This window comes from Ochotona curzoniae, unplaced genomic scaffold (genome assembly GCF_017591425.1).
Source record: "Ochotona curzoniae isolate NIBS_2020 unplaced genomic scaffold, NIBS_Ocur_1.0 scaffold_4701, whole genome shotgun sequence".
Taxonomy (NCBI): Eukaryota; Metazoa; Chordata; class Mammalia; order Lagomorpha; family Ochotonidae; genus Ochotona; species Ochotona curzoniae.
Genome location: NW_024467122.1, coordinates 8,739,789 through 8,753,557, shown reverse-complemented (window position 1 = coordinate 8,753,557; position 13,769 = coordinate 8,739,789). Strand labels below are relative to the sequence as shown.

Here is a 13,769-nt window from a genome sequence, read left to right as displayed (position 1 = left end):
GCACTGAGGCTTCTCTGCCGACTTCCTTGCTCTCAGCTCCCAGGCTTAGTCTGTTCTAGGACAAGGAGCTTCTCCCACCCACCTGAGAGGCAGGACTCCAGGCCTGCTTGGGGAAGTGTCAGCTGGGAGGAGAACAGGTATGGAAGTTAAGACACTGGAGGAACACTGCAAATCAACTGAATGCACCCTAGTATGGAGCCTGTGTGTTTCTTCATTTTAAAACAAAAATGTTTTAAAAAAGGCTGTTTAAAAGCAGCATATTTATGGGCCTATGGGTGATACACTCAACAGGGTTAAGTCCTGGCACCAGCATCTTGTATCTCAACACCAGTGTCTGGCCTGGCTGCTCTGCCTTCAATCTAGTTTCCTGTGGATGTGCCTGGGAAAGAAGCAGAAGACAGCCCTAGGACCCAGGTCTTTGCCACCCACATGGGAGACTCACGTGAAGTTCCCGACTCCCAGCCTCAGTCTGGTCCAGCCCTGGCTTCCGCTGCTACGCACGTCTGTACCAGAGTGGTGCGTGCATTACAATCAACGAAGCTCAGCGGTCACTCTCCCGACGCCCAGATGGCACACAGCAGTCCTGTGCATCCGATGGATGTGAGGAAACAGATGACCACACAAGTAGCTTTGCTGTTTTGAAAAATCCCGCGAACTCCACCTGTTCTGTGCCTCTCCCTTCAACTCCTGCTTACCAACTCAGCATCTTACCATCCCCTAGGGCTTTCCGACCCTTCCGGAATGCCACATAGCTGCCTTCACTCAGTCTTTGACAGGCTTTGCATACGGCCCATGGACTTCTCCTTGCTCCTCTGAAGGCTAGACAGCTGTCTTTTTTTTTTTTTAAAGATTTATTTCATTTTAAAAATATTTATTTAGTCTTATTCCAAACTCAGATATACAGAGAGGAAGACCTTCCATCCGATGATTCACTCCCCAAGTGACCACGATGGCCGAAGCTTTGTTGATCCAAAACCAGGAGCCCAGATCTTTTTCTGGGTCTTTCACATGGTGCAGGGTCCCAAGGCTTTGGGCTGTCCTCAACTGCTTTCCCAGGCCACAATCAGGGAGCTGGATGGGAAGCAGGGCTGCCAGGATTAGAACCAGTGTCCATATGGGATCCCAGCTCTTTCAAGGCGAGCACTTCAGCTGCTAGGCCACAGTCCTGGGCCTGATTCATTTCATTTTTATTGCAAAGTCAGGTATACAGAGAGGAGAGACAGAGGAAGATCTTCTGTGCATTAGTTGACTCCCCAAGTGGCAACAATAGCTGGAGCTGCTTTGATCCAAAGCCAGGAGCTTCCTCTGTGTCTCCCATGCAAGTACAAGGTCTCAAGGACTTGAGCTGTCCTCGACTGCTTTCTCAGGTCACAAACAAGGAGCAGGATGGGAACCAGTGCCCATATGGGATCCTGGTGTGTGCAAGGTGAGGCCTTGAGCCGCTAGGCTACTGTGCCGGGCCCTAGACAGGTGGATTCTTTTAGCACTGATCAATATCCCGTGGTCTGGATGCACCTATTTATCTCCTCGTCCATTGAGCTGGGGTTGTGGTTTTTCACCCTCTCACTGTGGGACTTCCAAAACACTACGGAAAATGCAAGTGGATTTTTTGTCTGCCTGAAGGCTGTTGTGACTCAGTTTCCTTCTGCAGAAATCTGCAAAGGGAGGTGAGGGATGAGTCTAGTCTACCATTTTTGTGGCCTAAACGCACACCTGTCTCTCCCATACCCTTACCCCAGAAGGGGCACACTGCACGGTTCTCCTTGTTAAAGACCAGAAGACCAGGAGGGCCCCAGGATCACCCGGCAACCCGGGCATCAGAAGGCTGGACAGCGAGCCCCGAACCCCAAGGGCTGCCAAGGCACAGCTCCGCTGAGGCGCCACTGGCAGCAGCTGCTGGCCAACTCCTCTTATCCCTCACTGGCTTGAAATGCCTTTTATACTGAGAAATAAATAATGCTTCCGATCATTAAATTTAATGTTACTTAATCTTGGGATGCTTTTATCGGCCTGGTAGGAGTATGATTTTCATAAGAGAAATGCCATCTGTTTTAGGGTGCAGTGACTCCTGACAGATGCCGACAGCCAGATAAACACCAACACCATCCAGAGAACATTCCATTCCATCCCCTCCAGAGGACCTGTCTGGCCTGTCGCCCCTGTCAGTCCCCACCAATCACCGATCAGTTCCCTACCACTCAACTTTCCTCCTTCCCCCCCTAATTTATTACGATTTTTAAAGTTTATTTGAAAGGGGTAATGCGGTTGTAGAGAGAGATCTTCCATTTGCCTGCTTACTTCCCAAATGGCTGCACTGGCCAGGGCTGGTCCGGGCCCAAGGAGCCAGGAACTTCTTCTGGTCTCCCAGGTATGTAGCAGGGCTACACTCAGATACCTTACCACGGAGCTGGGTCAGAAGTGCAACAGGCAGGACAGGACTCAAAGTGCACACATGGAATGTGGGCATCTTAGGTAGCCTCTTTATGAGCTAGGCCGCAAGGGTGACCCCATCACCACCTTTCTAAAAAATGGAACCATACAGTCTGTCATGCCTGGCTTCTCAGTTTTGCTTGTTGAGATTTGCCCATGTTATCAACATCAACTGCGAGGATCCTGGTGACTCCAGGGCAGTGATTTTCCACACTGCTGTGTGTGGACCATCCAGCACGGGATGGCGGGGCGGTGCTACCCCTAGTAGATGGGACACTGGTGGAGACGCCTGTGTCCCATATCGGAAGGCCCAGGTTCGATTCTCACCTTGAGCTTCCTGCTGGTGTGGGTCCTGGGAGTGATGACTCAGGCTAGTGGGTCCCTAGCACCCACGGGGGAGAATTGGATCTGGCCTCAGCCCAGCCCTGGTCATTGCAAGCATTTGAGGAGTGGGCTGGCTGGCAGACAGGGGCTTCCTTTGTGTCTGTCCATTCCCATCTCTCCAACTGTTCTTTATAAAGCCAGACACCTACGACACAGACCCCACTCAGCGACTGAGTTCAGGACATACACTTAATATTTAAATAGTGTTCATATTTATGTAATTCTGTTTTCTAGCACATATTTGGGGCAGGCATTCAGTGCAGTGGGTGGGATAGCGGTTGGCATGCTGACATTCCACACCAAATTGCCCAAGTTCAAGTCCTAAACTCCACTCCTGATCACAGCTGTCTACACAGGCACATGCTGCACAGCCCCCTGCCTCGAGCCATAGGGTCCTGCCCCCCTCATGAGACACATGGCCCACGTGCCCATCTCCCGAACATCCGGGCAGAGAACCAGCATGTGGGAGTGCTCTGTCTCCCTCTGCTTCGCCCCTTCCCCCAAAATATAAACAAAGAAATAAATAAAACCAGTGGGATAGAAAAACACCCTCTACTACGTAAACTATAACGAATTTATTATCTATAAAAATAAATCCTAAGAAACCCTCTACTACGTAAACTATAATGGATTTATTATTTATAAAAGTTCTAAAGCTGTTTTGACCCCTCAATGGTTCTAGTTATGACAAATAATCAGCTGTCCCATTCAGTGCTCCTACCTTTTTTTTTATATGACAGACACCTTAATTCAGGTGACTTTTTGAAAAAATGTTATTTGAAAGGCAGATTTTGGGCCCAGCGGCGTGGCCTAGCGGCTAAGGTCCTTGCCTTGAACACACCGGGATCCCATATGGGCTCCGGTTCTAATCCTGGCAGCTCCACTTCCCATCCAGCTCCCTGCTTGTGGCCTGGGAAAGCAGTCGAGGACGGCCCAAAGCCTTTGGACCCTGCACCCGTGCGGGATACCTGGAAGAAGTTCCTGGATCCTGGCTTCGGATCGGCATAGCATCGGCCGTTGCACTCACTTGGGGAGTGAATCAGCAGATGGAAGATCTTCTTCTCTGTCTCTCCTCCTCTCGTATATCTGACTTTCCAATAAATAAATAAATCTTTAACAAAAAAGGGCAGATTTTATATATAGAGAAAGACACAGAGAGGTCCTTCCACTTGCTGGTTCATGCCCCAAATGGCAGCAAAATGGTCAGAGCTGAGCTGATCCAAAGCTGGGAGTTAGGAACCATCAGCCGGAGGACTTGAGTGGTCCTCTGTTGCTTTCCCAGGCTGTTAGGAGGGAGCTGAATCAGAAGGCTCCAGCTGGCACTAGCAGGTGGAGGATTAGCCTACCATGCCATGGTGCCAGCCCCGTTCTTTGCATGTTTTCATTACACCCGCTGTGATCACATGTGGAATCACTGGCATTATCAACACACACACGCCTTCATGAGACAGTCACTGAGTCTTCAGACATCCACCTTGTCCGAGCTATATACACCCTGATCCCCAACTGGCGTCCAGGACGATGCAGAACCCTTTATGACTTGATGCAATGGAGACAATTCTCTCAATCTTAGAGACCTTGACCATTGTTGGGGTCTGTGCAGTGGATGTGGGGGACATGAAGGTGTGAAGAGTATTGTCCCATTGCAGGCAGGGCATTGTTTGCTACTGTGAGGCTGGCCTTTTACTCAATGTGAGCTTGGAGGTTAATGTCAATAATAACGTCTTGCAAAAGGGCCTTCTATTATTCCTACTGTCTTGGCTGTCCCCATTGACCTTATGCTAATCAAGGGACCTGTATTTAGGCTTTCGTTCTTTCCTTGATCTTTAGGTTCTCCTTTTCTTTGTGATACAAGATTGAGTTGTAGGATAAGAATTGTAGCAGGAACTTCTATTGTTTTTAGGTAAAACAAATGGCAGAATTATCCTTAGAAACACCCACTTGACCATGACGTAAAAAGTCTGAGCCAGAGTTTGACTGGTTCTGTATAAATAAAGCAGACAGCTTTCTCCCATTGTCCATTATCATCATGAAATCCTAGTGGTCCGTCTTTATTCGCTCTTTGCGCCTCATCCACGCACCCTTCGTGAGTTCCGAACCCAGCTGGAGCTGGACTCCAACAGACCATGTACTGGAAGCCCCACCACAGGGAAGCGAAAATATGATAATATACATTCTTTAGTCACACAGCTGTTGTCAGCTTTCGGCACTGGGCAAGGCTCTCGAGAAATTACAAGGGGGAAAAAACCCCACACAGTTCCTGCCTCGTGCTTCACCAGGCTGGCATGAGGGCCTCCTTCCTGGAGTGTGTGCCAGCTACCGCGGCACCTCTCTCTTCCTCCTCCTCTGGTACACCCTGGGGCTGCAGGCCGACAGCCTCTCATGCATCCCGCACCGTCTCCAGGCACCAAGGGCTGGGAAGGGGGAGACCACGAGCTCACACTTGTAGCCTGCCGAGGAACGCCGGCAGGTCCAAACCATGCCAGCAGCAGGTGCCTGGTGTGGCTGTGCCAGTGCCTGCGCAGGGCCCCCCACCCCGAGACGGGCACTCTCCCTTTGCAGAGGGTGACTCACTGGAGGAGCAGTGCGTACCCTGGGAATCCACGAGAATTCTCACTGCGCCATCTCAGCTTTACAGCTTCAGACAGATGGAAATGCAGCATTAGCAAAGGGGAAAAAAAACCACCAAGGGCTCAGGGCCAAAAAAAGTGATTAAAATCCAGACTTGAAGCCATGCTAGCTGGGTGAGGTACTGGCTTTCCACTCTGTCTTTTCCTGGGCCCAGGGGGAACCAGATGGGGCAGGACTGTAGGGAGGAAAGTAACAGACATTTTACCTGCTTCCAGGGTTAAGCTTGGGAGGCCAGGTAAGGGAGTGACAGATTGTGGCAACTTTAAGAGGTGGAATCTCAAGGAGGGCTGTTGGTTCATTGAGGGCATTGCCAGGGACTGACATTGCTCCCTTGGCCTGGGTATCTCCCTTAGCCAAGGGGCTGGACTGGCCCCTCCACAGCACGCCTCCTGGTCCCAGCCCATGCTCTCCCCACACACTCCCACCCTGAGACCCTCACAGAAGACACGGAGGCAGTCTGGTCTTCCACTCTCAATCTTCAAAAGTGGGAGCTGAATAAGCTTTTTCTCATGATAAAGAATGGATATTTGATAAAGCATCCAGCATCTGCTGTTTTCTTTTTCTTTTTTTCTTTTTTTTTTAAGCCACAGGAAACAGACTCAAGACAGACACCAAATGCCCCATACCTGTGTACTGAGTGTGGTTTTGATTAGAACCAAAGCCCCGACACCAAGATGTCTTGGGAGGCCACAGTGGTGCCCTGACCCTGCAACAGGAGGCTCAGCAAAGGGAGAGAACCAACTGCACAGATGTCAAATGGAGAGAGCTTGTGCGTGGGCAGGACAGGGGGGCAGGAGACGGTTGGTGGTGTGGGTGGCAGTGTCACCAACCGAGACCCTAAGGGACACCAGGAAAGCGATCCTTAGAGAAGTGCTGCGGGTCAGAGAGAAAGCCTCCACGCCCTGCAGGGGCAGCAACGAAGGACGACTTTGGGATCAGCAAGGCCCAGTTCATAGGGCTGCTCTAAGATAAAAACACGCTCATCTCCCTCGGTGAGACAGAGCGGTCACCAAGCTCCATGAAGTCCTTCTCCCCAGCCTGTGTCTTGGGGAGACATCAGTCCAAGGGAAGTGGGTGCCTAGGACCCCCTGCAAAGCAGCCTGCCCCCACCCCCTCTGTTGCAGCAAAGTCCCCAGGGAGCAAGCACCTGGAAGGCTCCCCTCTGGCATCCCTGCGATGCTGCCTAAAGACCCCACCTCTCCATTCTGGCTCCCATAAGGAGTCCTCACGCTCATCAGCTGTAAGCCACGTATCTCCCACGAGGTGCCACACAGAGCCCTGTGAGCAGCTCCGTCCTGGGCCAGCGCCCAGGGTCGGGGAGGAGGGGGCTGGGAGGACGGATCCACTCCTCTCTTACCCTCCACCACCCTCCCTCCAGAAGGAGGACCACTTTTCCTCTGCTAGCTCAGGGTTCTACCTGGCTGCACAACAGGGGCTAGGAAGGAGGAGGGTCCCCAAAGGCCCCACAAAGTCAACACCAACTGCAGTTGTACATTCCAATGACGTCAGTCCCAGCGTGGTCGCACTTCCACTGTACCATGGCGCCCAATCCAGTCAGAGCCAACAGAAGGAAAAGTCCAGGTGGGCACAGAATAGGGACTGCTACTCTGGAAAGGGAAGGAGCTGGTAACAGGAACCACGTTCCAGGTAGGGAGTGGAGTGTTAAGGAGTCCCCCAGCACCATGGCTGATGCAGTCACAGTCACCTGCCACCTGCTTTAGGAAGCCCCGTGAGAGGGGAGCACATGTCACCAACAGGGAGACGACTGGGAGGGGACCCGACGAGCCTGGATCTCCCGGTGTGGACATCTACTCAGCCATCTCAGCACCCCGGACACAAGTACACTCAGTGCAGTACATTCTGGAAAAATGCTGCAAAAGATGAAAACGCTAACCAGATGTGATGTTCACACACCGACCCCATGTTATCAAATCATCACACCATTCCCCAGAAATAAGCACAATTAAGGTGATGATAAAAAATAAATAAGTAAAGCAAAAACGAAACAGATTGAAGTATCTGTTCTTAAACGCAGTTCTAAGGGAGCCCGCACACATCAGATGGGGCAGACGTGGGCTTACCAGAGGCACTGGGTGCTACATGCAGGTTCCCCATGTTTGTCCCTACTTCTGTGCATACCTGCAAATTCTCCAGGAAGGACTGTTTCTTTTTTTTTTTTTTTAAGATTTATTTTTATTTTTATTTTTTATTGGAAAGTCAGATATACAGAGAGGAAGAGAGACAGAGAGGAAGAACTTCTGTCCATTGATACATTTCCCCAGGTAGCCACAATGGCCAGAGCTGACCTGATCTAAAGTCAGGAACCAGGAGCCTCTTCCGGGTCTCCCACATGGTGCAGGGGCCCAAGGTTTAGGGCTGTTCTCAACTGCTTTCCAAGGCCACAAGCAGGGAGCTCGATGGGAAGCAGGACTGCTGGGATTAGAACTGGCACCCTATGGGATCCTGGTGCATGCAAGGCAAGGATTTTAGCTGCTAGGCTACCATGCCGGGCCTGGGAGGGCCATTTCTAAAGGAAATTTCTCCTCTGGCCTGGGGTACAGAAGAGCAAGCTCGAGGAAACTGAACGTCCACTCCACTCTGACCTCTCTTCCGGAAGCCACGGCCTCTGCCATGGACAAGGAGATATTCTCCACCAGCAGACGAGTGGGTTTTTCTTTTTCTCTTTCCATGAATATTGAGTCTGTGTCATTATCTCTAAGTCTAATCATTTGTAAAAGAGATCTTTAAATTATTGATTGTTACAAAAGAAGACAACCATCACACTGTCATTTCCATTACCACCACGATCCAGGATCATTTCTCTTCCTCCAGTCCTGACATGTGTACCCTGGGCAGAGCAGACACACAATCAGTAGCCACAAGACTGGCTGAGTGTTTTCTGGAGGGAGAGACCATCACCCTCCTTCCCTGTAGCCTCGTTCCAATTTTAGTACGTGTGCTGCTGAAGCGAGCACGCCTGCAGCCTCCAGAACTCACCAAAGGCTCCCATCTCCCAGGCTCCGACCAACCAAGAGCTGCCTGTGAGTTCGCACATATGTGAGCTTAAACGTGTGTGTGCTGAAAACCAAGTGCTGTGTGTTTGTGTGTGTGTAACAGGTCTCGATGTCTAGAGATCACACTGACATGTACACTTTTGAACGTCATTGTTCATCTTGTGTTGTACGAGAGGGCACCCAAACAGAATGGAGGAGCTGATACAAGCACTGCGGAAACGCCAACAGAGGACGCTCAGAAGGACAACACACAAGATTACAGTAAGCGGGGAGCACTTGGTGCTGTGGGTAAGCTGCAGGCACGGCCACCTGGAGAGCCAGGCGTGACTTACCACAAGGGAGAGAGGCCTCTTCCAGGAGACAACACCAATGAGCCCCGAGAGCAGCACCTGCAAGGACAGAGGTGCCAGAGGTGAGACACTTGGGGGGCATTTCAGGAACAACCAGCATCACTCCGAGCACAGAGGACATGCAGAGCCCAGCACACGTGCCCCAGTGGGGCTTAGGGGCCTGCGGCCACTGTAGCTCCATGAGATGGTGGCTTCAGGAGCTGCTGCGGGCAGCAGAGTGATGGGCTTTCTGGATGACCTGCCAGCAGGCCGCTGACTCCACTTCAATCCCTGAGCTACTCACTGTGACAGAGACTAGAGGAAAGGCACGGCTGGTGCTACCTGCTGTTGCTGAGCAGGTCCTGGGGCTGTGCCTCCCCCTCCATCAGCCCGCATAGCACTATATTCCACTTCCTCAACAAGCAGTGTTGTCAGGTGAAGCTCTGGGACCGGCTACACCCTCAGCTGCAGTGTCCCAGGCCTTGATGCCTCGGGTCCTGCCTGCTGTGGGTCCCTGTCCCAGATGCTCACTAATGGCCTTCGTTCATGGACCTGCCACATCTTCTGTCTCTTAGAGCAATTCTCACTCAGCCCTGGGTCCACCTCCCGGCCTCCCCGCCTCCCTGCTTCCCCATGTGGCTTCCAGAGTCCATGCCCCGCCCTCCCTAGTAGACGTGGGCTCTGAGCATCAAGAAAGCAGTCTTCTGATGTCCAGAAAGATACACCAGTCCAAGGAACGTGGCCACTCCCAATGCTACCCCCCTGCCATCTGGCTTTGTTCCTTCTCTCTCTCCTGAGGAGAGATGCTTTTCCCCAAGGTCGTGTGAAAGATAATGGAAGGCAACCAAGTGCAGTCCCCACCTTGCTGAGGCAGGACTGACCCGGTATTCTGCAGCACCACTTCCTCTCCTCACTTCTGCAGCTCTCAGTCACCTGCTACCCCAGAGAGCTGTTCTTCTCGGCCTCCCTCAGGCCCCTCCATCCCTCCTTTGGTCTGTACATGCAAGACCTGCACCTGCGGGGCTCCTCGTCTCGCTTCCCAGAGGCTCGGTGGGCTCTCTTAGGGCTCCTGGAACTCACTGGCATTGCGGTAAGCTCCAGCTCACAGGCTGGCCCTGAGTGACACTTGCTACGTGGCTATACACCTGATGCTTGCTGCCCTCATTTCAACACATCCAAAAAGGAATCTGCAGCCTTCAGCTCCCAGATCCTGTCCAGCTCTTGTAATCCCTATCTTCCACGGAGCATTCCTTCCTCCTGGTTGCTCAAGCCCAAATTGCAAGACCTTTCCCTCTTCTTCACCAGCCATATCCCACCCATCCAGGGAGGCCCTTGGTTCAGACTCCCCAGCAGCAGGAGGATGTCTGGGTAGGAGGCCTCCTGTAAGGCTGCATCACACGCACTGGACACTGGGCATGGCTCAGCAGCCTGCCTGGGAGGACTTGGCTGTGTTTTTTCCCGGGATTCCCGAGGGACTGGCCAGACCCATAGACCTGCAAAGTCCCCTGGGCCTCAGGTTCCCCTTCAACAGCAGTGGATAGACCCAACAGGCTCCATTCAGTGCACACACATCCCCCAAACACAGTTGACAAACCCAATTTGCAGCCATTTCCCAGCCCCCAGATCTCCTCTCTGGTTGCTACTGCCCAGCCTTCCTTCCCTGGGGACATCCTTGACTAATATCCTCACGCCTCCCCACAGCAGAGCCTCATTCGCACATCCCCCAGCTAATAAAACCTCTCTCGCCTGCCTTCTATACTCTAACACAGCTCCTCCGAGGCCCCGCCATTCCCCTAGGCAGGCATCGTGCCCCCCACCCCTCTATCATTTTACATTCAGGTTCCATGTTGTTTCCCACACGAAGATCTTTCTGGAACTGCCTGCAACAGCTCATGCTCAACATTACAAACGGAATTCCCCTTGCCACCGCCAACTCTTCTTAATTTCCATCAAGCACGCCACCACTCTGTATTCCTTGCACCATGCAGCGACCCAGCTGGCTGCAAGGCAGGGCCAGTACGGCCTTGCGACCTGCCTCCATTTGCTTGTCCCTCTCTGTCCCCTAGGCCAGGGCTCTGGTCCACTCTGGTTTCACTTGCCTGACTGACAGCTCCTGGCCACCCCCCGCCCCCCGTCCTCCTCATGGGATTAGCACTGCCATAGGAGCGGGGGTGGGGGCACTTCTCCCCCTCCCATGTGTATGCACCAAGGAAAGGCCCAGAGCCCATGCTGAAAGAGGTCAGCTGTCTGCAAGCTTGGAAAGGAGCCCTCGCCAGAAGCCACCAGCCACATGAGACCCTGCTCGGCCTTGGGCACTCCATCCTCCAGAACTGCAAAGAAAAAAGAATCTGTTGCTTATGCCTCTCCGGTTATACATCTTCGTTATAAGAGCACAAGCTAACACATTACTGCATTCAACGGCATCCTGGGGTTACACTTCCCACAAAGAACAGACTGTCATGGCTCTCCAATAAGAAATGCTAGAGTCAGACCCCGAAGGAGGGAAGGCTGGGGCCACGCCAGAAAGCAGGTGGCTTTTCATATCCTGAGGCAGGGTGCCTCCTCTCCCAGGACACTTGCTGGGCTGGGGAGGGAACCCAGAGCCACTCCTCCCAAGGGAGCACCTAGGTCAGAAGGAAGAGCCACTGAAGCCGCTGTGAAAGGACGGCCAGGAGGAACGGGAAAGGCGTCTCTGTCCAGAGGCAGGGCTTGACCTGTCAGGCTCCAGGAGCCGCTACAACGGTGCCCACTCCTCTCTCCACTGCTCCAACACGCCCAAGAGAGGCGACAGGTCAGATCAGAAATGAGACAGAGCTTCCTGCTGCAGGAATGACGGGAGGGGAACTGGGCTACCAGGAGAAAGTGATGACTTCTGGGAACCCGAGGCCTTCCTCTTCAGATGGCCGCCTTGGTCCAGCCGTGTAGGGCTGGAATTCAATTGGCTCTCTAAATCCTATCCTCTAGATGCTAGAATGTTCTCTCCTACCTAAAAATCAAGAACTCTTTTCTAATTGTCAAATCGGGTTCAAAGGGGAATGCAAAGGCAACATTTCAGCAAGTCCTAGAATGCAGACTTGAAAGCCAAGTAAATGACCAGACGTGGCAGACGTGCCAATCGTTGCCATGACACCCGTGTGCCACTGAGAAGGCGTGCAGAGGGCTGTCCAGAGAAAGAACAGCCGCTGCAGAACTGGAGGGAATCAGAGGTCTGCTGACCAGCATGTCCCAAGCATTCCGGACTGCAGGTCTGGGCTGACCTCTGCTTCCGGTTTCTTTTCTTTCTACATCTTTCCTTTTTTAAATTTAAAATTTATCTACTTGAAAGGTAGAGTTATACAGAGAGAGAGAGAGAGAGAGAAAGAGAGAGAGATCTTCCTTTCATTGGTTCATCCATTGAGTCCATGCTTAGCCATGCTGACATCAGGAACCAGGAGGTTCATCCAGGTCTCCTACGGCGGTACAGGAGCCCAAGTATCTGGGCCATCCTCCTCTGCTTTCCCAGACTCATCAGCAGGAAACTGGATAGGAACTTAAATAGCCAGTGCTCTGAACCAGCACCCATATAAGATGACAGAACTATAGGCGGTGGCTTGAGCCACCATGCCATGGTGCCGACCCCCTGCGCTTGTTTCTTTGTCTAGGTCCTGCTGCGGCCACATGAGAAGGCATGCCCAGGTGTGTGTGCCTTCTGACTTCTGTGTCCAGTTCTGGGAACACACTCGCACCCATGCTTTCCATAGCTCCCTCCTCCTGAAACACTCTTTTCCCCAACTTTCCACTTCCGGTTTGTGGTCCTAACTTTCTCCAGCTCTGAGGAGTTGCACCCATCCATCATACCCCCATCATGTACAAGGAGAGCCACCTTTCTTCAACTCAACCAACCTCCCCCCCGCCCCTGACAGACAAAGAAGGCTGGAAGGCATAATGAAGCTATGAATGGATGACAAACACAGTCTCATTTAAAAACAGTCTCCCTGAGTCACAAGGCAGAAGGTGAACAGTGAAATATGCCACGGTCCGTTATGATGCACGGGGTGTTTTTGTGCAGGTTACTCTGCGCAGCCAGTTCATTTGTCCTGTTCCTTCCCTGAGGGATGGCACCTTCCCACGGGCTTGTTTACTCTTAAGTGAGGATGGTGACTAAACCCATCACCGCATTTTGCTATTTTACGAGCTAAGCAAGTAGCACATTCCTCATGACACTTTCAAAAATAATCTGATTTTAAAACAGTTCAAAATAATTCATTTCCTTTGCCAATCCTATGTATTTTTACTTTATTCTTCTAAAAACTTGATTCTGAGTTGGTCCACAGGCTGCACTCGACGACTCTCCCCCAAGGTCTGCCCCGCCCCTGGTTTAGAAGTCCCTTAGTGTGGAAGATCTGCTGGTAACCTCTCCCAGTCTGTGTCTATGAAAATGTTCGTCTTTACGCTCATGATTGAAAAAGACAGCTTTGCTGCAAACACGTTGCTGGGATCACAGCTTCATCTCTGAACATCCAGCAACTAACATTCCACTCTCCTTTCTCCAACTGCTGCAGTTCAGAAGCCAGCTGTCCTTCTAACTGCTGTGCCCTAAACGGTGATGCTGGCCTCACGCTAGAAGACTTGCCTTTGGGGCTCAGAACTGCCCGCCCGTACACCCAGAGTCCGTTTCCTGCCTCGTATCCTCTCTGGCAGACAGGCAGCATGCTTTTGCATCTAGCTACTGTCTTGTCAATGATTTCTCTCTGAGAACCCAAGAACCATACAGCGACCCATCACATCCCACTCTACAAATCACTTTGTTTTTTCTCACACTTAGTCCATAGCCATGCCATTCAGTATTTCCTTCTGGGTACATTCTTCGAGGTATATATTCCAGGTTGCTAATTATCCCTGCCCTGAGGTAGTCATTCACTGTACATTTGCATTTGTCTAGATAAGTTCATGTGTATAGACAAACTCTGTTCTTACTTTTCCCCAAACGCATTTTCCTGTT

General features: G+C 51.8%; 1 protein-coding gene across 1 annotated transcript in view; it reads right to left on the bottom strand.

Moving 5' to 3' along the window:
• FAM189A1 (family with sequence similarity 189 member A1) overlaps positions 1–13,769 on the bottom strand; it is a 334,267-nt gene that overhangs the window by 169,089 nt on the left and 151,409 nt on the right. The window contains exon 2 of the mRNA XM_040969902.1: positions 8,792–8,848. Coding sequence (XP_040825836.1) covers positions 8,792–8,848 — 57 coding nt within the window. The remainder of the gene's footprint in view (positions 1–8,791; positions 8,849–13,769) is intronic.